The following is a 23,485-nucleotide window of genomic DNA, read 5'->3' on the forward strand; positions in this document are numbered from 1 at the left end:
ACAAGAGTCAGAAAGAAAGAGAATGACAGGAACAAAAAGCCCATTCATTCATTCATTCATTCACTCTTTACTGAGCCCCTACTGTGTGCCAGGCACTGTTCTAGGGATCTAGGGATGCAGCAGTGAACAGACAAAATCCCTGCCCTTGTGGGACTGATATCCTAGTTGGGTAGAGAGACAATGAACTCCATACAAAAGTAAAAATACATAGTACGTGAAATGGTGTTAAGAGCTATGGAGAAAAGCAGAGGGCTAGGGAGGTGGATAGGAAGGGAGGGGTGTGCTGTTTTTAATAGTGTGGTCAGCGGCGGCCTCCCTGAGAAGGTGACATTTGAGTAAAGACTTGAGGTGAGAGAGGGGAGCCATGTGGACCTCCGGAGGAAGAGCATTCCAGGCAGAGGGAACAGCCGGTGCCAAGGCCCTGAACTGGGAATGTGTCCGGCTTGTTCAAGGAAGAGCGAGAGGCTGGTGTGGTTGCAGCTGGGTGAGTGAGGGGGAAGGTGGGAGGAGGTGTGGGCAGAGAGGGGACCGGGCAGATTGTTGGAGACTTGTGGGCCAGGGTGAAGACTTTGGCTTTTATCACAGGATGTGGTAAAGCCACAGGAAGATTCTGAGCAGGAGAGGGATGTGATCTGACTTAGGTGGTCACAGGGTCCCTCGGGCTGCATGTGAGAAGCAGACTGGAGGGAGAGGGAGGAACAGGGAGACCCGCAAGGAGGCCCTTACATTAGTCTAGCCAGGGGGAGGACAGGACTAGGGTGGGGCTGCGGCTGGGATGCAGAGTGGGCAGAACAGAAGGTGTTCTGCTGGGGCTGCCCTTCTTTGAGAAGGTGGACGTGTGGTCCCTGGGCTGCATCGTGGCTGAGCTGCACCTGGGCTGGCCCCTCTACCCAGCTGGCAAGATTTGCTGATGGACAAGGCATGGGGTGAGAGAGAAAGAGACAGATCTTAACCCTCATGGACATAAGTTCTAGTGGAGACAAACAGAGACAGAGAGACAAGTACGCAAACCAGAGACAAAGGCTGGAGGAGACAGACAGGGACGTAAACAAGAGATCAAGATTCACAGATGTAGCGACAGTCAGATGGCAGATGCAGAAAGACACCGGCAAGAGACGCCGGGGAGGCTCAGATCGAGCGGCTGTCCCGGCCCACTTGCCTCCCTCCCTCCCTCCCTCCGCCCAGGTCATCGACTTCGGCTCGGCCAGCATATTCAGCGAGGTGCGCTACGTCAAGGGGCCGTATATCCAGTCTCGCTTCTACCGGGCCCCCGAGATTCTGCTGGGGCTGCCCTTCTGTGAGAAGGTGGACGTGTGGTCCCTGGGCTGCGTCATGGCTGAGCTGCACCTGGGCTGGCCCCTCTACCCAGGCAACAACGAGTACGACCAGGTGCGCTACATCTGTGAGACCCAGGGCCTGCCCAAGCCCCACGTGCTGCACGCCGCCTGTAAGGCCCACCACTTCTTCAAGCGCAACCCTCACCCCGACGCCGCCAACCCCTGGCAGCTGAAGTCCTCGGCCGACTACCTGGCTGAGACCAAGGTAGGGGGGCAGGTGGGGTGAGGGCCGTCAGCGAGGCAGCTTGCAGCATCAAGAAAAAAATCTCGGTTAGATCTCAGAGAGGACTGGAAACTTGAGGGCCAGCTGTGGGGGTTGTCACAGCCAGAGGGATCCGAGGGAGACCCCAGGTGGGACTGGAAGTCAGGGCAGCCTGTCTGCCACCTCTGTGACTGCGGTCATCAGACTTGTGTGGCAAGAGTCTGGCTGAGACGGCAGGAAGGACTGGAAGTGTGGACCGGCCGTGGGAGCTGTCACAGCGAGAGAGGGGTCTGAGCGAGACCAAAGGTGGGACCGAAAGCATATGGCAGATCCTCTGATAACTCCCGAGCTGGTCGTGGTTAAAGAATTTGGCAAGAATTGTCTGGGCTTTACTCCTCGGAGGCCTGAGGGCTGGGATCAGATGTGGGGATCAGCTGTGGCAGCAAGAGGGATCTGGATTTGATTCCGAGGAGCAGTAGAGGTTTAGGGCAGCCCTTCTGCTAGCTGCTGGTAGGGGCTGGACCCATGGCTCGAGGGAGGACTGGAGGGCTGGGGCAAGGTGTGAAACTTGGGTCAGTGAGACCCCTGGGTTAGACAAGAGGAGGACCAGAGATCACAGTCAGCTGTCCTTCCTGCAGCAGTAGGAGGGGTCTGGATTAGACTAGAGGGGTTCTGGTGTTAGTGAGCAGATCCCCCAGATGCAAGGGAGCTCCAAGTCAGATCATGGGCAGAACTGGAAGTCCAGGTTCCTGTGGGTGGACTTCATAGCCACGACAGAGCTCTGGGCCAGGCTGGAGGGCCCACTGGACGCTGCGGGGGGGGGGGGGTCACACGTGGGCTCCACCGCAGAAGTACCTGGGGCCCAAGTCCTGGACTCGATGTCCACCCCTGCCCCACCCTGTGTCCCACCAGGTGCGCCCACTGGAGCGCCGCAAGTACATGCTCAAGTCACTGGACCAGATAGAGGTGGTGAACGGCAGCAGGGCAGTCCGTCGGCTGACCTTCCCCGACCGCGAGGCGCTGGCGGAGCACGCCGACCTCAAGAGCATGGTGGAGCTGATCAAGCGCATGCTGACGTGGGAGTCGCACGAACGCATCAGCCCCAGCGCCGCCCTGCGCCACCCCTTCGTGTCCATGCAGCAGCTGCGCAGCGCCCACGAGACCACCCGCTACTACCAGCTCTCGCTGCACAGCTGCCGCCTCTCCCTGCAGGTGGAGGGCAAGACGCCCATGTCTGCCGTGGATGCCGCGGAAGACAGGCCCCCCTACTACGGTCTGACCGAGGAGGAGGAGACCGTGGGTCTGGGCAGCGGGCCTTTGTTCCGGGAGGAGAAGGCACCGGGCGTGCAAAAGGCCATCGATCAGCTGGACGACTTGAGTCTGCAGGAGGCGGGGAGTGGGCTGTGGGGCGAGACCCGCACCGACGTCGTCCCCGACGTGCTGGCCCCGCTCAAGGCCGCCGCTGCCGGCCGCTGGGTGCCCGACTCCGGCCCCGAGCCCATCCTGGCCTTCTACGGCAGCCGCCTGGCAGGCCACCGCAAGGCCCACAAGCCACCCACAGGCTCCAAGTCCAACTTCAGCAACCTCATCCGGCTGAGCCAGGCCTCGCCCGAGGAAGACGCCCCGTGCAGGGGCGGCGGCTGCGCGGAAGGAGAGCGGCGAGGGGCCTCTGCGGAGCTGCCTGCCATCCCGCAGTGGGACAGGGATGGGCCGGACATCAAGGACATGACCGTGGATGCTGAGGTGACCCAGGGGGCAGCTAGGAGGCAGGTGGTTCTGGGATCAGGGCCTCCCCAGAGCTCTAGGATCGGGGCATAGTGAACCAACTTTGCCTCCCGTACATTTGCATGGCCCGCAGCTGGCCCAGGATCCAACACACACTACTAGCCCACCCTCAGGATGTGACAAGGCTCAGCAAACACTAATATACCCGTAGGATGCGATGAAGCTCAGCAAACACTAACCCGTATTAAGGCTGTGTAAGAACTCAGAACACAGTAATCCACATATGGGAAGTGATATAGGCCACGGGACAGCTCAGCCCCCCCACCCCAGGAAGATGTGACAGAGCCTCAGCAAACACACCTTCAGGACACATTAAGGTCTCAACACACAGCATTTAAGCCTCCAAAATGGGATGGGGGTTCAGGATGTACAAAATCGTCCTCGGGAATTGACAAGGATGCAGCTGGGATCAGGAGTCCATGAGGGGCAGCGTGGTTGTTCCGGGGTGGGGTGGGGTGCACTTCCTGGCTGATGCCCATCTCTTCTCCCCAACAGAGGCCAGGCCATGAGTTCTTCGACCTCAGCAGCTGTCCTGGGGAATGGCTGGGTCAGCCAGACTGGACCCTGGAGGGCGTCGGGGGGCCACGGGCTCAGGGGCTCCCACCACACCACACCCACCCGCATGGTCCACCCCGGGCCACCAGCTTTGTGCAGCACGTCGGCGGGCACCACTGATGGTGACTCCAACCCTGCCCATCACTGGGTGATGCGCTAGAGGGGCTGGCATCCCCTCCTCAGAGCTATCCCCTGAACCGACAAATTATTCTTACAGAAAGATAATTATCCAGAAATACCCCATTCCTCCCGCCCCGCTCACGGTGCATGCCTGCACACACACCCCGAACACAGGAGGGTTTTGGGGTCTGGCCCGTGGCCCCCTCGGCCAGAGGGACGCAGGAAGGGGGCTGCACCCCACTGGCCCTGCTGCCTCTGTTTATTTCAATAAAGCACTGTTCAGCAGTACTGCCTCATGCCTGTCCTCCCTGCCTGAGGCCTGGACTGGCACGGGGGTGGGGTTCAGGGGGGCACCCAGGCCCTGCTCTCTAATGCTGCACCCAGTCAGCCATTGGCTCAGGCTGGAGACTGTGCTTGGCACACTGACCCACCCCTTAAATATGCTCAGTGCCTGGCACGTAAGAATCCACCCTCAGAACATCCTTGGTGCTCAGCAGGTGCCAGTCTGAGCTTGCCCGATGCCAGGTTCTCAGCGTCTGTTGACCTGTCTTTGCCACACGTGACAGGCTTGGCATGCACTCATCCATGCTCGGGACATGCGACGTGTAAGTTCACTCAGCAGGTGTATGTAAATTCACGCTTGGCACATGCTCTCGTGTCCAGACGCGCGAGTCCACCCTCGGGCTATGGCGGTGGCTCAGCACGCGCGCATCTGGCTGGGGACGTGCCGAGCGTGCAGCACACGCTGTGCCATGCTGGCTACGTGAGGCTCGGTTCATGCCAGCCCTCGAGGTCACACGCGCATGCTCAGCACACGCCAGCTCACGTGCAGTGTGCGCCGACGGCTCAGCGCACGCCAGCCCACGCTGGTCACCCACTGAGGGCTCAGCACACACCAGCCATGTGCTGAGCGTCCAGTACACACCAAACCACACGGGTCACATGCTGAGGGCTCAGCATGCGTGAAGGTGTCCCCACCAGAGGCCCATGCCAGCTGTCCCCTACCCGGCACCCCACCTCACACCACTCAGTCAGGCACAGGCTGTACACACAAGTTATTTACTTCTTATTATGACCTCAGGCCCTCTTTGCCCTGGAAAGTGGGGTGGGCCAGGGGGCCAGGCCCAGCATGCACCCCTACTTCTTCGGGGGCTGATCCCTCCCCCAGCTTGGCTGGGTCCTCTGCGGCCACAGCATCAGGCTGGCGGGGGCGGAGGTAGAAGCGGGAGAGCAGGGGGGGAGCCTGTGGGAGCCACGACGGGGCAGACAGAAGCGGGGGCACGGGGACAGGGATTGAGACCCGGAACACCCGCGCCCGCGGGGGCCTCGCAGGCCTGGCCTGTCCGCTGGACCGGGCCTCAGAGCAGGCGACAGGCGTTGCCCACGCTGTCGGCTGAGGTGTCAAGGTCATGGCTGTAAGGGGAGTCCCAGTCCCTCAGGAAAACGGCCTCCAGCTGGCTCCGCAGGCCACCCCGCCCGTTCTGCGTCACCAGCAGCGAGGTGCCCGCTGTCTCGGTGAAGTAGCTGCCGGACCAGTTGGAGGTTCCTACGGGGAGCGGGGGTCCAGAGAGTCAGGGCCTGTGGTGCTGCCTGGACCCCCTTCCGTCCCCCCACCCCAGCGGCGCCCAGGACGCTCACCGATGTAGGTGGCACGTTCAGTCACCATGTACTTGTTGTGGTTGACGCGGGTGTAAGGGACTCGGGCCTGGGCTTCGTCCGCAGGGACCACAAAGAGTTTCTGAGAGGGAGGGGAGATGCGGGGTTGGGTTAGAGAAGCCCCAGGGTCTGGGGTGGGGAGTGGCACCAGGTCTGCGGGACTGGGGACTCAGCTGCTTCCCTCGCGGGCCTGGGGGCCAGCACGGGTACTCGGTAAACGCCAGCTGAAAGGGAGGACCCTGTCGCCTCATATGCCGCCTGTTCCCTCTAGAATGACTATTTATCCCTTAGGTCTTACCTCAGATGTCCCCTTTTCCAGAAAGTCTTCCACGACCCCTCAGGCTGCGGCAGGAGCTTCTGCTGGGCTTCCCCATCCCAGCCCTAACCCCTCTGCCCATGCCCTTGATTCTGGCCAATCAGGGCACAGCCCACTGTGGGTCGTCCCTGTCAGGTGACAGGTGAGCTCCACGATTGCTGTGTCCCCGGTACTGCCCCGCATAGGGGCTGATGGGTAGGTCTGGGGTAGGTGCTTACCACCTGGATGTCGAAGTGGGTGTGGTTGTCACGCAGGGCAGCCAGGGAGAGCAGGAAGGCCCGCATGGATGGCTCAGAGTGCCCCCAGCAGCTGACCAGCAGGCGCACCTTGACGCCCCGCTCATAGGCAGCCCGCCGCAGCCCGTCGTCAATGGCAGGCCAGAACCTTGGGGAGGGAGGTGCAGGATGCGGAGGGAGGCCTCACTTCAGCTTTAGGGAGCCAGGCCTGGGGCCCGCTGCAGCTTCTGAGAAGCCCCAAGCCCCCACCCCATCTCTAGCTCCAAGCCCTGCTCCCCCCACCAATCTTCTCATTGTCTTGTCTGCTGCCCCCAGACTACCTGCTCTGAGCCCCCAGAGTCCAGTCATCGCCACTTCCTATCCCAGATCTCAAACCCCAACCCTGCCGCCCCAAACCTGAATACCCTTAGTCCTACCTCCCAAGCCCGTCATCCCATATCCAGCCCCCACTCCCTGCCTCCTACCTGCAGAAATCCCACATCCTGCATCCTCTGCCTTAAGCCTCCAGTCCCCCGTCTCCACACCACCCCCCGAATATTCTCATCCCCTTCTCTGTCCCCTTCTCCTTGTCTTGACCATCCAGACCCACTCTCCCTGTCCCCTCTGTCTCTCCCCATGGCATCCCCTCCCTCTGTCCCTTGGTCTTGGCCCCGTGCCTGCTTTCTGGGCCCCATCGCTCTCTCTCCTGTCTCCTCTTCCACTCACGGTGGCTCCCTACCCCAACACCTGTCCACGCGCCCAGCGGTACCTGTGCGGGTGGGAGAACTCCATGGTGGGCAGGTAGTTCATGATCGCGATGTAGATGAAACTCCGGGCATTGTCCACCGCGTTGAGCAGGGCTTTCAAGTCTGGGGTGCGGCCACTTGGACACAGTGGTGGGGGTGCACTCTGGGGGACGAGGGGACAGTCAAGACACATGTTCTTCACAGTGGACCCCTGCTACAGACAGCTTGTCACGAGCCAGGTCCTGCGGGTCTCACTAATGCTCAGCCTCCATGAAGGAGAGGGATAATTACCACCGTCTTTTTTTGCAGGTGAGCAAACGGAGGCTCAGAGAGGGTAAGTGATTTGCCTAAGGTCACACAGCTGATAAATGGAGCCAGGGTTTGAACCTAGGCTGTCTGGTTCCAGAACTTATGCTCTAACCCAGTGGTTCTCGACATGAGGTCCCTGGTCAGGCAGCAACAGCATCACCTGGAAACTTGTTAGAAATGCAAGTTCTTGGGCCTCACTGCCCATGGCACACAGAACCAAGGTGCTGGGGTGGAGCCCAGGAAATTGGCTTTCCACAAGCCCTTCTGGTGATTCTAATGCATGTTCAAGTTTGAGGACCTCTGTTCTAATCACTTTTGTCCCTGACTTACAGTCCAGCCTGATGGCACTCATGTGCCCAGCCACACCAGGCCCTTCACCCAGCTCTCTCCATCCTCACAACAGGTGAGCAAACTCGAGCTCTGAAAGGGGTAGTGGTAACGGGGGAACCATTAATGTCCCGTGGGAGGTCACTGGAGCAAAGGACCCCAATGAATCGTGTCCCTCCATCCATGCCTTAGTGTGGGCCCTCCAGGATGACACTGGGCCTGGCCAGGTGACTTGCTGGGGGGGACCCAGGTTGGCCACCCCAACTAGTGAAAATATCAACAGCTAAAAGCAGCGGTGCCTTGTCCAGAGTGCCAAGGGCAATAGTGGGTGCTGTCCCATAGAACTTTCCACATTGATGGAAACGTTCTCTATCTGCACTGTCCCGTATGCCAACTGCTTGCTATGTGTAGCTGCTGAGCACTTGAAATGTGGCTAGTGTGACTGAGGAACTGAATTTTTAACTGTAGTTCATTTTAATTGATTAAAAATGCGGCATGCAGCTATACTGGACAGGTCACCCAGGGCTCGGCCTGCATGGACCCAGCCGTGCCTCTCACTAGCCCTAAGAGGTGGTAAATATTGCAATACTTATTTTCTATGTGAAACCAAGGCCTAGGGAGGTTGGGACACAGCCCAGGCCCCGAGTGAGCAGAAGTGACAGCCAGTGGTCAGGAACCCCCATCCCTACCAAGTCACTAGGCAGGGCTTGATGGGGGCCGAGAGAAGGGATGTGGCCGGGGTGTGACAGGCCCCTCTTCCCTCGGACTCACTGCCAGGTAGGCCAGAGCAGGGGTTCCGTTGAGGCAGATTTCCATTGGTGTCTCTTGATTGTAGCGGGTGTCATAAGGCCGGGGCCAGGTTGACGGGATGGAGCTGCCCGCCTGGCCCAGATACCAGTAGGCCTCGAAGATCTTGGTCAGGTCTCGAGCTAGGCAACTGCAGTTGTACATGACCACGCCCAGCTCCTTGACCTGTGGGAGGGCAATGCTGAGCCCGGGGATGATGGCCTGGTGCCCACAGATGACATGGACACCTGCAGCCCTTCCCCTTGCCCCCCACCAAGTCCCCCTTCCTGCCCCTTGCCCTTCTATCTCCCCCTCTCTCTGCCCCTGTCTCCTTTCTTTCTGCCCCTTAACCGTGCCCCCACCCCCCTTCCCCCAGCTAAAGTCCTGGGATGGACATGATCTTGACTCAAGATTAAAATCTTAAGTTTTGGTGAAAATCAGTTATTCCAAAGCTCCAGGTTTCCTGAACCTTTGCGTCCACTGTTGCTTCTACCCTCCACTGAGCTCCTACTCAGTCTTAGGTCTCAGCTGACAGTTTCCTCCTCCGGGAATCCTGCCTTGACTGCCCAGACTGTGTCAGGCATTCCTTGAGGCTCTCAGGGTCCCTTGGGCCTCCTTCATCACCCTCTCTGGTGACAAACCTGCCTCCCCATTGGACTGGGAGGACAGGCACAGGGGATGTCTCAGGGAGAGCTGTGTGTTCAGCATCTCCCCGCGGGGCTCCTCCAGTTATCAGATTAGTTTTCATCTCTTTTGGGAGACTTTCCCTGGTACCCCAGGTTGGGTCGCCCGTCCTGGTCCTGACCCCTCCACTTGTGCTCCCGCCTCGCCACCAACTCAGACTTGACCCTTTTGGGCTGACACTGGTGACAGGCCCGTCTCCACCCTGGACCGGGGGTTCCAAGAGGTCCACCATGTTCCCAGCATCAGAACAGGGCTGGGCTTAGAGCAGGCATGCAGAGAGTGAATCATGAAGGTCAAATGGGTGGACAGGGCCTGGAATGTCCTGTAGATGCCATCGGGGATCAGAGGGGCTTCCCTGAGCAGAGCGAGTGTGGTGGAGGGCTGGATTTGGGGATGTTAGGTAGGAGGTGGGAAGGAAGCCATTGCAGAGACTGGAAGAGAGGACTCTGGGGTTGAGGCGGGGCGCAGCTGGAGGCCGGGTGCCCTGTGGGGCAGGGAGCGGACTAGAAGGGCGGTGGGCAGGGTGCAGGCAGACCTGGGTCAGGGAACGCCAGTCCATGTTGGCACTGCCGAGGTAGAAGTGGGTCTGGTCTACCACCCAGAACTTGGTGTGCAGGACGCCATGGGTCAGCTTCTGCATGTCCACTGTGCGGACCTGGGCACCTGGACAGACAGGGGTGGTGGTCAGGGTGCTGGCTTGGGCAGCCCCAGGCCCAGCCCACCCCCAGCTGCCCCCTAGCTCACCGCTTTGCAGCAGGGCCTGCAGATCTGCCTGGGGCTGGGGCCCACTTGGCTTGCTCACGGCAATGCGGACCTTCACACCTCGGGGTGCCAGGGTCTGTAGCTGCCGGAGGACCTCCTCGCCCTGGGAGGAGGGGAGAGCCTCTGAGGGGCTGGATGAGCCAACTCTCCAACCCCACGCAGGACCCCCCATGGAGCTGTTTTGAGATTAAGCTTCTAGATCTGATCAGGCTTTACATTAGCCGGTACACTCAGGGAAGGCTTTACACAGGTTAAGATGTTAAAACCTGTATCTGTTGTATTTTATTGATTTTTTGGCCACACTGCGTGGCATGCGGGATCCTAGTTCCCCGACCAGGGATTGAACCCGTGCCCCCCGCAGTGGAAGTGCAGAGTCTTAACCATTGGACCACCTGGGAAGTCCCTTTATCTGTTTTAATAATTGCCGCTCTGAGCCCTGCTAGGGCCTCCCTGCCACTCCTGCCCTTCACGGGACCTTCCCAAGATCCTGACTTGGAAGTATCAATGCCCGTCACAGAAGGGACCTCTGGGCACCTTGCAGGATGTTGGGGGCACAGTGCAGGCTTGGGGTCTGGGAAGGTTTGGGTGAGGCCTGATGATGCCAATAACATTAATAGCAACAGCCATTGATTCCCTGGTTTCTACTGTGAGCCAGGGCCCCTCTAAGCCCCTTTACATGTGAACTCACTGACTTCTCACCACTCTCACTGATGAGGCAAATCTGAGTATATCCCAAGGTGCAGATGGGGAAACTGAGCATTGGAGAAATCAATGGGGAAGCAGGATTTGAACTCAGATGGTCTGCCTCCTATGTCTTTGCTTTGTGCTTTGAACCATTCCAGTAGGAACCAGCAGGGCGTGGGAGCTCATGACTTTTTTTTTTTTTTTGGCTTGTGGGATCTTAGTTATCCAACCAGGGACTGAACCCGCGCCCTTGGCAGTGAAACTGCAGAGTCCTAACCACTGGACCGCCAGGGAATTTCCAGCTCATATCATTTTTAACTGTCGTATATTTTTTCAGGCAGTGCTTAATAAACCTCATGATTTTAATACATTTTAAGCCTACCTCTGACAAAGAGTGGCAGCAAGGAAAGGGGAAAAAAAGGGACAAATTCACCATGTCTTTCGATGAAGGGCTTATCCACCTAGGCTGTTCCTTTTCAAATCTTGAAGTTTTACGTTTTTTAAGTTTGTCTGCAGACCCTAACAAGGCTATCAGAGCAAATGCTTATAAAGGGCTGACTCTGTCGGGCATTGTGCTATAACTGGCAGGGATTAGCCCGTTTCATCCTCACAAGAGGGGAGTGCTAGATATTCCCCCATTCTACAGATGAGGAAACTGAAGACCGAGAGGTGAAGTGACCTGCCCAAGGTCACACAGCTGGGAAGTGGCAGCCTGGCTTGAGGCTGGGCTGGTACTCACTCCATGTTTCCATTTCTTTGTGTGACAGGGTCGGGGCAGCTTGTGGGTGAGTGATATCTGCCAGCCTAACCCCTCGTAACCAAACCCATACCCTGACATTCAGAGGCCTCCAGATGACTGTGACAAAACGCCCCCAGTCCAGAGGGCCACGTGAAGACAGTTGCTTCCACACACCTGTGTCCAACCCGCTGTGTGAGACATGTCCACCTGTCTCCCGGGCTATAGGGAAACCCCTTTCATCCACCTCCCCAGTGCCTCCCTCCAACCGCCCCCCCCGCCCCCCCACCCGCTGCCAGCTAGGGCCCAGGTTGCCAGGTACCTGCTGAGCAGAGGGCTCCTGAGTGTGGGTGTCGTTGTTGGTGAGGGTCCAGTAGAAGGAGGCAATGTCCAGGCTGCTGTGGGCACCGGCGAGCAGGCCCAGCCAGGCCTGGCTGGTGGAGGGGTTGACCGTGGAGGCATTGGGGAAGTCCAGGCCCTCGGGAATGCTCTCCACCAGCACTGCTCTGGGGGGTGGGGGGAGGCAGAATCAGCCATAGGGGGCTGGAATGTGAGTGCTCACTTCTCTGCCCACGGAGGACGGAAGACTATGTGTATTTGTGTCGGTACTCATGATTCTCTGTGTGTCTGCATTTGTCTGTCTAGAGGCGTGGAAGGAAGTTTGTGCATGTGCATGTCTGTGTGTGTGTGTGTGTGTGTGTGTGTGTGTCTGTCCACAGATATGGATGGAAGATGCCATGTGTGTCTGTTCACAGACAGATAGAAGATGATGCTGTGGCTGCCATGGCAACAGTGTGGGGGAAGGAGGTGGGCATGGAGGGAAGAACCGTGATGGTCCACTTGGGAGTCGGTGATCACCTTATTCTGTCTCGACCACTGGGTGCAGGCCCTGCTTAGTGCGTGTTGAAGTGTCCCTGGCCTGGCAGGGCCCCTCCCCCCACCATCTGAGGCGCCCACGCCCCCTTCCACTTACTCGCAAGGGTCATAGCAGGGGGCTGGGCGCTGGTTGGGCCCAAAGAGATGCAAGTCGCCGTATTCCCATAGAAACAGCTGAGTCATCAGGGCACCGAAGCCCACGACTGCCAGGATGAGGACCAGCAGGACCCAACGGGCCTTCTGTGGGGAGGAGGAGGTGATCAGCCAGCCCAAGGAGGGCAGCCCAGGCCATGGCTGAGACAGAGTGAGGGTGGCGGTGGGCTCCTACCTTTTCTGCAGCTTTCCACGCCTCGATCTCGTTCATGGGTAGTTCGTTGGAGGGCTCCTCGGCAGGCACCTTCAGCTGGGGGACAGGGATGATGGTGTGTGTGGGGGTGACAGGGCAGCTCAGTGGGGCCCCCACCCTCTGCTGGGTCCAGCCCCTCCCCACTGGGTCCCCCATCCACCTACCTCCTGGTACATCAGTTTAGGCTTCATCTTGCTGGGCAGCCAGGGGTTATACAGATTCCAGTGGGAAAGTGGGTGTGTCAGGGTCTCCAAACTGCAGGGAACAAAAGCTGGCACTGTGTGGGGTGTTCTAGGCTTTTGGGGGACATCACAGAAAGCGGATCAGCCTCGGGCTCACGGGACTCCCTGGGTCGCCTTGTCTGTGATGACGGGGGCCACTGGCACTGTGCCTGCCACCCCTAAAGGAGGAAGCTGACTGCTGGTCAGTTGGGATTTCGAAATCCCTCTAAGTCCAACTCCTCTGCTTTCCTCCTATTCCTCTGCGGTACCCTCCCTGCCCCTCTTTAGTGCCCACCCTGCCCCCCCCAAGCGCCCACCCTGCCCCTCATCAGCACCCACACTGCTCCCCATTAGCGCTTTCCCTTCTCTGAGCTCTAACCTATACATTCCCAAAATGACAGCTTCGGATTGGGTCAGCGGAGCCCTAAATCTTTGTGCCTGGCTTCTCCCAGCCCTGGGATTACCCAGAAGTCATTTTCCAGGTGGCTCCTTTGCCCTCACCCTCAGGTAACAACTAGACAGCTCAGGCCGGGAGCCCAGGACCATCGCGGCCTCCCCGTCAGACCCCAGCCCATCCCCGAAACCATCCTCCCCTCCCCTACCCCAGAGGGGCCTCGGCCTTACTCGGCAGGCGGCTGCTGCTACCTCCACGGGGCCCCAGCTTCTGCCCCGACAGGCTGAGCAGGGGCGGGCGGGCGGGGGCGGGGATCGAGGGGGCTCCGCCCACTGCAGCGGGGAGTCTGCGCAGTGAGCGCGCCGGTCCGGGCTCACCGCAGGGAGAAGGGGGGCCCGGCCGCCCAGTACAGCCAACCTGACGGGGGTGGAGGGAGAGTACATGGCTGAGCGATTGGCTTTGCTACGGTCCACCCTAGAGCCCCCATGTTGGGTAGGGAGGCCACAGGTAAAGAGAAAAAAGACCCCCACATCTTTTCTCGTCTGCAAACCTTGTGAATTTTTGTACCATGGGCATGTATTACCTGGTCAAAAATAAATACATAAATAAGATTAATGACTTTAAAAATTATAAAATGAAATGGAATGATCAAGGCTGAATAACATGATTTAGGAACGTAGCGATGAAATCAGCTTAGAAGACACAGCCCACGCTAAGGGAGGAGAAGAGCGGTGGGGGGGAAGGGGATGGTGGGTTTTCCCTTGGACTGTGGACTGCAGTCAGTGTTTCGTTAAAAAAAAAAAGTCAACTGATATTTTGAGAAGGATTTTAAAAATTTTGTCTCTTAAATCCAGGCTCTGGCTGGAGGGGTAAGCAAGGTTTCCCACATACCATCTCATATCTCCGAAGCAGGATTTAAGGCCACAGATGGAGAAATAAATTGGAGGTCCCCCTCCCCGCCCACCTTTCTCAATGAAAGAGGGGCAGGACCCCCTTCCCCACATCCAGACAGGAAGTCAACAGATGCAGAGAAGGATTATTACTGAGGGGAGCAACAGCGTTGGAAGTGGTTGCCTTGACAGCGGGATTTGGGGGTGGGTCAGGATTGCTTTTTATCGTCCGCCTATTTTCTTTTTTAAAATTGTGAAATATGAGCGACTTACAGAAAAGAAGAGAAAACATCTCTGTGCAGGTTAAAAAATAATTCTAAAGCCTACACAGGTGTTGCCGCGTCCCAGGTTTTGTCACGTTTTAAAAAATTCATGCGCATGCATTAATGTGTTTTAAAAAAAAGAAGAAAAAAGGAAGGAAATTCCAAAAGGGAGCCAGGTTCTCTCCTCACCGCAGTATCCTGCCTAGATCTGAAAGGATAATTTGGAAACCCCTTTCCCCCCAACGTCCGATCCCAGATTGGCAAGGGCGGAAGAACACAGCTAGATCCCCTCCTATCATTGCAGGGAGCGAGCCAAACCGGGATGGGTCAAATGGATCCAGCAAGAAATGGCAACAGATCAAGGTTATTTGGAACTCCAGAGGTCACCAAGAGAAGCAGAAGATAAGTCTTGGATGTGGCTGGCCGCAGGGTTGGAGGGTGGGGGGAGGGGGAGGCATGGGGTGCGAAACAAGTTTGCCTTTTATTTATCTATTTGTGAAGGGCCTTGGTGAGAAATGTTTTATTTAAGAATATGGGGTTGGAACAGCAGGTGATGTGAAATTAGGGAAGCTGATAAACAAAAACAAAACTGGGCAGAGGTAGGGCGCGGAGCTGTGAGGGACCCTGCAAGGTGAGCCAGGGGAACTGGGATGGCCGGTAATAAATCAAAAATAGGAAGAAAATAGATGCATTTCATTCAGTTTGTTAGCGAGCTTTTGGCTTTCAAATTGTGCCGTGATGATAGGTCTGTAATGATGGGTTTAATTTTGACTTGTTATACTTTTATCAAAGCAATACACCTAAGGTATCAATATTTAAAAAGAAAACTAGTCCTGAAGAGGTGGTGTAGACTGGGTTAGATTGGCGAGGCAGTTAACACTGTGGCTCCCAGAGCCAGGTGCCTGATCTTAATATGAGCCTCAGCGTGTACGTGACTGACTTCAGAGAAGTGACAGTGCATCTGTGCCCTAGTTTCCCCATCTGCAAAATGGGCACAGCAAGAATAGCACCTACTTTTTACAAGGCTGTTCATTAATTTTGCACACATTTATTGAGTACCTGTGCACCAGGTATTGTTTTAGGCACTGGGGATATCACTGTGAACAAAACTGACATGAGGAAAGACAGACAAAAAACAGTATTAAATTAAATTATATGTTAGAAGGTAATAAGTGCTATGGAGACCCAGGGAAGAGGGACAGGGGTGGGGCCGGGGTTGGGATTGCTTGCAATTTTAAATAAAGAGGTCAAGGAAGGCCTCGCAGAGAAGGGGATGCCTGAGGGAAAAAAACTTCAAGCAGAGGAGGAATGGAGCTACTGGACATCTTGGGGAAGAGTGTTCTGAGCAGAGGGAACAGCCAGTGCAAAGGCCGTGAGGCAGGAGTGTGCCTGGTGTGGATAGGGAAGAGCGAGGAGGCCAGTGTGTCTGTAGTGGAATGGCCTGTGGGAAGAGGGAGAGGAGGTAAGTCTGAGGTGACAGGACCAGATCATGCTGGGCTACCTGGACTGTGGCAAGAAGGACGGGGCCACGGGTAGGTTCTGAGCAGAGGAGGGAACATGATCTCCTTTGGGGGTTGTGGTGGGTTGAATGGGGGCCTCAAAAAAGATATGTCAGATGTGGTCATCACTCCTGGAACTTGTGAATGTGACCTTATTTGGAAAAAGGGTCTTTGTAGATGTAATTAAGTCAATGATTTAAAGATGAGATCATTCTGGATTATCTGGGTGGGTCCTAAACCCAAGGGCAAGTATCTCTAAAAGAGACAGAAACGAGACATGACCAGGGAGGCAGCGACTGGAGTGATGGGCCGCAAACCCAGGTGCACCAGGAGCCACCGGCATCTGGCGGAGGCAGGGAACAGAATCTCCCCTAGAGGCTCTGCAGAGAGCACGGCCCTGCTGACACCTTGATTTTGGACTTCTGGTCTCCAGAACTGTGAGAGAATAAACTTCTGTTGTTTTAAGCCACGCAGTTTGTGCTCACGTGTTACAGCAGCCCCAGGAAACGAATACAGGTTGTTTACAGGCTCCCTCTGGCCGTGTGGGGAACTGACTGGGGTGGGCGTGTGATTTGGGGGAACACTGAGGAGGACCAAGTTTGGGGAAAAGACCAGGAATAAATTTTTTAAAAAATATCAAAAATAAATAATGTGTGTCTTTTGAACATGTAAAATTGGAGATGTTTAAAATCTGAGTGGCTCCTTCGAACTCAAGGAATTCATATATATCAAGTGCAGAGAATGGGCATGCAAGAGGTTCTCAACAAATATGATTGTCTCAAGGGTCCTAACAGCCAAAAAGAAAAGAAAAAAGGCATGATTCCCTCCGCCTCCGTCCTCCCCACCCTCAGCCAGGCAAGATGCCTGCTTTTTACTGTGGGCCTTTACTCACTATTTTAAAAAATGCACATAGGCCTTCCATGGAAATTAAATTGAGGCTCAGGGTCCTAGCTGCGGGGGCCCTTCCCCAACATCCCCGTCTCCAAAAGAGGACTGTGGCCTCAGCTGGACAGGTATCCAGCACCCTCAATCCCCAGATCCCTAGGGGGAGCAGGGCAGGGTGAAACTGAAGCAGGATATGGACAGCTGGGCCGACAGAGCCAGGCCGGCAAGTGCTGCCCTTCTCAGCTCACGTCAATTCCAGGGTTCCCAGGAACCTAGAACTCACCCCGGGGCTCCAGTGCAATGTCCAGGCTCGTCCTCATGCCCTGCTTCCTCGCTGGTGTAGGGGGCACCTCCACCAGCAGGTGTGCCCCTCCCAGTGAAACGGGAGGGAAGGGGGCAGGGCACAATCTTTAAAAGAATGACACAGACGTTGAGGATACAGCATAAACTGGTTAGAACCAACTAGGTCCGAGGTGGCGGAAGATTTGACTTCCAGTAGACTTTGAGCCTCATTATATGTATTAGCACAGGGGTCCCCAACACCCGCGCCACGGACCGCTAGCAGTCCACGGCCTGTTAGGAAGCAGGTCGCACAGCAGGAGGTGATCGGTGGGCGAGCGAGCGAAGCTTCATCTGCCGCTGCCCATTCCTCCGCCTGAACCACCCCCCACCCACCCCGCTCGTGGAAAAATTGTCTTCCACGAAACCGGTCCCTGGTGCCAAAAAGGCTGGGGACCAATGCATTTGCATATGCTAAATGACACAACCATAGGTGCCATGACAGTTCCAAGGTGACCTAAAAGACCAAAAAGTGGGCGGGGCCCAATTCGTGGAAATCTCCTCCCCTTCCCCAAGACAGTTGGAATAATCCCCCCACTCATTAGCCAATGAAATTACCCAGTCCATAAAAACTACCCCATACTTCCGGACCTCTCGCCTTCGGAGATGGCCCACAGTCTATGGAGTGTGTTCATCCCAGGGCCGTTCTTGCCTTTTGAGATGAACCACATTCTGTCTATGGAACGTGTATCTCTCTAAATAAACCCACTTTTTACCTATCACTTTGTCTCTCACTGAATTCTTTCTGCGCTGAGACATAAAGAACCTAAGCTTCATTAGGTCCTGAGACCGGGTGTGTGGTTTCAGTTAAAAGAACGTGGGTTCAAATCCCACTCTGGGTTTTGGCTGCGGGACTGAGTTGTGCAGTTTCACCAGCCCACAGAATATCTCCCTGTTCCCTTGGCTTGTGTCCTGCCTGACTTGGGTTGTGAACCACAGCGCACAGAAAAGGAGGAAGCAAAGCCCACCCGGCTTTTGAGACACGTGTTGCCTCACAGCTCCCTGAACACCCGTGAGGGTTGGGGTGGGAGACTTGATCCCTCTTCCATAGCAGTGTTTTGGGTTGGAGGGGCCAGGGTTCAGATCCCACCCGTCACTTTCTTACTCAGTGACATCAGGCGTGGGGCTTTACTTCTCTGAGCCCTGCTGGCCTCATTCATAAAAAGGGGATCACTTGGGCTTCCCTGGTGGCGCAGTGGTTGAGAGTCCGCCTGCCGATGCAGGGGACACGGGTTCGTGCCCCGGTCCGGGAAGATCCCACATGCCGCGGAGTGGCTGGGCCCGTGAGCCATGGCCGCTGAGCCTGCGCGTCCGGAGCCTGTGCTCCGCAACGGGAGAGGCCACAACAGTGAGAGGCCCGCGTACCGCAAAAAAAAAAAAAAAAAAAAAAGGGTGATCACTTTATACCCATCTGGGGAGTGGTGGCTGGGGGATCTCTGAATGGTTTAAGGGGGTGCGTCTTGCAGTCCCAACCCCCTGGGTTCAGATCTCAGTTCTGTGTGTTACTGGGAGAAGAGGCTCCCTTCTCTGAACCTCACTTGCGTTCCTTGCATTCTCAGAACAATGGGTAGACTAATATACCAACCTCACGTTTGCTGGGCAGTCAGTGAAACCATCCATAGCAGGCCAGGTAGCACAGATACAAGCTGGCTGGTTAGCTGTGTCCCCTAGTACCCTGGACACACTTTTATCATAGATAAACCTATATGTGTCCCTTAAAAAGCTAAGTCTATGTCTGATTTGTTCCTCTACCCACCCTGTGCCTAGCACGTTGTAACCACTCAATAAATGTTTATTGAAAACAGAAGAAAAGAAGCAGTAGAATGGAAACCCTTGAGAAAAGACTTTCTTAGATGTCTCTCTAGATCTAGTGACACTCGGTGTATACACAATGTGTAAGTAGCTTGTGTTCTAAGCCCAGAGCAATAGGGTAGGTGCAGATAATGACACCTCAGCCTGAGGGTAAAATTCAAGGTTGATTCAAGACGTATGAAAGTGCAAAGACGGGTGTGGGGCCAGTTAGCTGCTGAAGCCCACGTGAAGCCCTGGGCAGGCCATACCTCAGGAAACATTCACTAACCTATGGACCTTCCATACGGTTCAAAACAGAACTGTTCTTGGGTTTAAAGGAGCCGATTTTCATTCGATTGTGCAGACCCCTTCGGACTGACTGCACAATTGTCTGTGGTCAAGTCTACAGAAAACAGAACAGAGCACTGGTTTTGTAAACTTTTTTGTTTTGTTTTTAGCAGTAGACCTTTTATTTCAAAGGACCCCCTAGAAGGGGCCCCTTCTAGGGAGAGAAGATGCTCAGTCTGAAAAACAATTAAATAAGTAAAAAAATACACACACAATCCCCTGTCCCCCAACACTCCAGCATGAATGGCGAACACTTCTGAACTGGAACTCAAAAATCTAAGCTGTCCCACCCCTACTCAAACCCCCTCTGTGGCTCCCCATTGCCTCCAGGACCAAGTGCAACCATCTTACGATGTCCTCTTGGGCCCTACATGGACAGCCCCTGTGGACCTTCCCCACCATTACAGCTTCAGTCCCCCTTTCTGACTCCAAAGCTGTCTCCGATTCCCACCTCCTCCCTGAATTTCAGCTCCGGAAGTCCCATGGCCTCCTAGACACCTCCACCCAGGTGTCCCTAAGCCCCATATACCCACCATGTCTCCAACTGTCCTTAGGATCTCTCCCAAACCTGCTCCTCCCCCAGGTCCCCCTTTCAAGGAGAGCTGTTCTACCCATCCTTCAGGTCTCAGCCTGTGTGCTACCTTCTCCAGAAAGCCCTGACTCCCCCAGAGTCCTGGGCCTTGTCCTGGACCGCCCACAACTTATCCACTTGGCCTCCCAAGTGTGTCTCCCACCCAACCCTTTTCTCTCCCCTCCATGGCCCCGAACTGGCCTCTCCCACTTGGGTTGCCACTCCAGCCACATCCTGTGGCTCCCAGCCTCCACTCAACCCTTCCAATTCCCCCTCCATCTGAGTCTGACTTGTCCACCCTCTGCTCAAAACCTTTCTGTGGCCCCCCCCCCCGGTATCTGCAGGATAAAGTCTCAGCTCCTCACTGTGGCTCCCAAAGCCCTCAATGATCTCCCCTAAATAACCTCTTGGGCTTATTCTCTTACCATCCCTAATGGCCTAGTCATATCTAATATTTTTCTGTTCCTCGAACTGAAACCACACTTTTACCACCAAACCTGCCCACAGCTTCTCCTCCTGCCTAGCATACCTTTTTCTCCTCTTCATGTTGCTTATTCCCATCAGCTCGTGTACCACCTCCTCCAGGAAGCCCTCCCGGACCCCCTGTCTGGTCCAGGCATCCTTTTTGGGATCTGACAGTCCTCTGGGCTTCTCTATCCCAGCCCAGACCCCTCTGCCTGTGTTTTCCCCAACCTGGCCCTGACCACTCTGGGCTGTCACTACCTGATGATAGATCTGTTTCTCCCACTGGACTGCAAAACCCGTGAGGGCAGGGCCAGGCTGGCTCAGTCACTGCTGTGTCCCCAGTATCACCCAGCACAGGGACAGTACATGGCAGATGCTCAGTGGCCAGTTCATCCATCTATTCATTCAATGAGTATTTATTCAAGACTACTGCTGACAAGCCTTATCTAGAAATTGGAGATATAGCACAAAAAAAAACAAACAAAAAAAAGTCCCTAGGAAGGAAGAAATTCTTTTGAGGGAGTAAGACAGTAGATTAAATGAGCGAAACATATAGTTGGTGACTTGGAGAAAAATAAAACAATGAAAATGGTTGATGTCTCAGGTCAAAAAGAACAACACAACACATCTGGGGCAAAGAAGCATTATTATCCCTGTTTTTCAGATGAGGAGGTAGGGCTCAGGGAAATCACTGCCCAGGTCACACGGCGTTGGTCTGTTGGCCGAGAATTTGAACCCAGAGCTCAGTTCTGTGCCAGGACATTACACTGTCAAACCAATTCCCCAAAACACAGAATAAGGCAGAATGTCTTTTCCTTGCCACCCTCAGGGAGGTCTGAGCCTGTGAAAGGATAGGATGTGGGAGAGCGGGGTCTCCTTATGTTTACTGAACCAGGCACTGCTCAAAACACTTTATATATTCAATTCTAACAGCAGTGTTTTTTTTTTAGCTCCGCTTAACAGATAAGGGAACAAAAGACCTAGAAAGGTTAAGTCACTGGCACAAAGGGACACAGCCAGGAAACGGTGGAGCCAGAATTTGAGCCCAAGCTGCCTCAGGGTCCTGAGTGTAGACAGCTGCCTCTCCTGCTGTGTAACATCTGTAGATCTGTGACGCCCTCCGTCCCTCCCCAGTAGCCTCTCAAAACCCCTACCAACATCCCTCCCCACCCCATCCCACCCCAAATCTTTGAGAGGGACATTTGAAGCTTTCTCCAAATACAAAGGATATGTGAGTGCAGCTTTAAGAAGAGGAGTCTGGCTGTCCTTCCAACCAGGCTGCTCTTGCCCATCCATCCTTGGTAGAAGTTCTCCAGCTGCTGCTGCTTCTTCATGTCACGACATGTCACATCAGATCACATCCCTCCTCTCCTCCAAATCCTCCCATGGCTCCCACCTCACTCAGAGTAAAGCCAAAGTCTTCTCCATGGCCCATGAGACCCCAGATGATCTGCCCCCATCACCCTGCTGACTTCATTCCCCATCCCTCTTCTGCCTCACTGGTCTCCTTGCTATTCCTTAAATATTCCATGCATGCTCCTACCTCAGGACCTTTGCATTTGCTGTTCTCTCTGCCTAGAATGCCGCTCTTCCCCCAGATAGCCATGTCACTCTCTCCTCTCTTCAAGTCTTTGTTCAAATGTCACCAGATCACCCTACTTAAAACTATAATCTTTAAATCCCCCAACTCCCTCCTAACACATCATATAATCTACTTCCCTGTTTGTGTACTGTCTCTTACTCCTGATAGAATGTAAACTCCATGAGGCCAAGGATCTCTGTTTTATTCACTGATGTGTCCCCAATGCCTAGCACAATGCTGAGCATGTAGAACATGCTTAATAAATATTTATTGAATGAATTAACTTGCATTTTCATTCCCATGTTGCAGGATGTAGCAACTGAGGCACAGGGCCCTTAAGCCAGCTGCCCAAGGTCATTTAGTATTATTTAAGTACTAAATGCTAGAACCAAGATTGGAACCAGGGTGTTCCAGTCCCCAGGCACACACTGTAATGGCTGTCCTACATGGCCATGCTAAGGCAAGCTGAGCGACTAAGATACTTACCTTTCCACCTGGGGATTCAGGGTTGCTGAGGTTTGACAAAGGTGTGGTGAGACCTGCCTCATCTCTCTGCACCCCCAATTCTATAAGTCAAGGAAGGGTTGGGTCTAAGCTTTCTAGAGTCTTCCTCCCACCAAGCGCTCCTCGACTCCTGCCATTGGTGAAGTGCTCTCAATTTGGGGGTGGGAAATCAGTCACTCCAACAAGGTAAGGAGATAGGGATTAAGTATTTACATGAGCAAGGTTCGTGATGGCTGATGGGTCACCCCCTCAGGTGTGGTGATGTGGCAGAGGTGAGGACAGCATAGTGATCATAATGTGGGACAGCAGGGGTTGGCTGGTGTGGCAGAGAGCATCAGGATACAGGGAATGGTGACGACACCACGGTAATGATGAGGGCAGCTGGGGGGAGGGGGAGAGCGACAATGAGGAGGGGATGAAGGTGACTGGATGAAGGTGAGGGTGAGATGATTAATAATATTAGCTCAAATGGCCACATCAAGCTGGGCATGTCACAAGAAGAAACACGCAGGATCCTCACAATCATCCCTGACGTAGGTGTCCTTGTGTGCGTTTCACAGATGAGGAAGCTGAGACTGCAAACGTGTGATTAGGTGGTCAAGGTTACCCAGATGCTTAGTGGTGGAGCCAGGATAACGGGCTCTAGTACCCGATATGTGAGAGGGGACACGGGGAAATACCGGAGACATGAAGGGAAGAATAACAACTGTAGGGCAGGGCAGGTCCTTATGGGGAAAACTAGAAGCATTAGGCATGGACAGCGACTGTCAGAGGACGGGGAGGGATGGAGACATAAAGGATGAGGAAGATATAACGGAAGCGTGAGCGTAACTTACGGAGATGGTGACAGGAGGCGTGCGAAGGTGACACGGGGGTATGATGACGATTTATGAGAAGGACTTCGTAAAGGAGTAATAGCAACAAAAGAGGGGTGCAGGCGATATGAGAAGGCGACACGACTTAAAGGGGGGTAACTCCGACAGTTGGTGGCCATGGGGACTTAAAGGAACGAAATCTTGTTAAGGGGGTTGACGGCGACCTAAGGAGGGTGATGGCGACATAAGGGGAGTGGTAACGATGTAAGCGGGATGCAACATAAGGAGAGGAATGGGGACATAAAGGGACAGAGGACGATATAAGAGGAGAGATGCAGTATATTCGAAGGACGACACGAGGAGGGCAGCCGAGACGCCGCGCCCCCAGATCGCATATTACCTGCACTCCACGTCTCCCACTCCTGGACTCAGCCCCTCACGCACCTTCTAGGCTGGAGCCCCGCCCGACCGCCCCC

At 55.1% G+C, this 23,485-nt stretch overlaps 2 protein-coding genes across 2 annotated transcripts in view; one reads left to right on the forward strand and one right to left on the reverse strand.

Annotated features, from left to right (window-relative positions):
* HIPK4 (homeodomain interacting protein kinase 4) overlaps window positions 1–4,022 on the forward strand; it is a 6,508-nt gene extending 2,486 nt beyond the window's left edge. The window contains exons 2-4 of the mRNA XM_082676684.1: window positions 1,186–1,542; window positions 2,452–3,282; window positions 3,820–4,022. Of these exons, the coding sequence (XP_082532810.1) occupies window positions 1,186–1,542; window positions 2,452–3,282; window positions 3,820–3,999 (1,368 nt within the window). The 3' untranslated portion in view covers window positions 4,000–4,022. The remainder of the gene's footprint in view (window positions 1–1,185; window positions 1,543–2,451; window positions 3,283–3,819) is intronic.
* A 1,033-nt stretch (window positions 4,023–5,055) lies between these two features.
* On the reverse strand, window positions 5,056–23,465 carry PLD3 (phospholipase D family member 3). Its single transcript, XM_082676685.1, has 13 exons — window positions 23,410–23,465; window positions 13,288–13,474; window positions 12,607–12,697; window positions 12,425–12,499; window positions 12,194–12,336; window positions 11,543–11,726; window positions 9,783–9,903; window positions 9,574–9,701; window positions 8,340–8,540; window positions 6,956–7,095; window positions 6,190–6,355; window positions 5,638–5,737; window positions 5,056–5,545 (listed from the first exon to the last, which is right to left on the reverse strand). Exons 3-13 carry the CDS (start codon window positions 12,631–12,633, stop codon window positions 5,358–5,360), a joined length of 1,473 nt encoding a protein of 490 aa, XP_082532811.1. The 5' UTR covers window positions 12,634–12,697; window positions 13,288–13,474; window positions 23,410–23,465; the 3' UTR covers window positions 5,056–5,357.
* Window positions 23,466–23,485: the final 20 nt, after the last annotated feature.

This window comes from Grampus griseus, assembly GCF_964374135.1.
Source record: "Grampus griseus genome assembly, chromosome: 19".
Classification (NCBI taxonomy): domain Eukaryota; kingdom Metazoa; phylum Chordata; class Mammalia; order Artiodactyla; family Delphinidae; genus Grampus; species Grampus griseus.

Bases quoted from the DNA above. Each gene is read 5' to 3' on its own strand.
- PLD3 (XM_082676685.1), bottom strand. From the start codon at position 12,633: ATGAAGCCTAAACTGATGTACCAGGAG. The intron at 9,904-11,542 runs GTACCTGGCAAC...CCCTCCTCCCAG, and splicing joins AGGAGCCCTCTGCTCAGCAG to GGCGAGGAGGTCCTCCGGCA. The intron at 5,738-6,189 runs GTAAGCACCTAC...CCTCCCTCTCAG, and splicing joins CCCACTTCGACATCCAGGTG to AAACTCTTTGTGGTCCCTGC.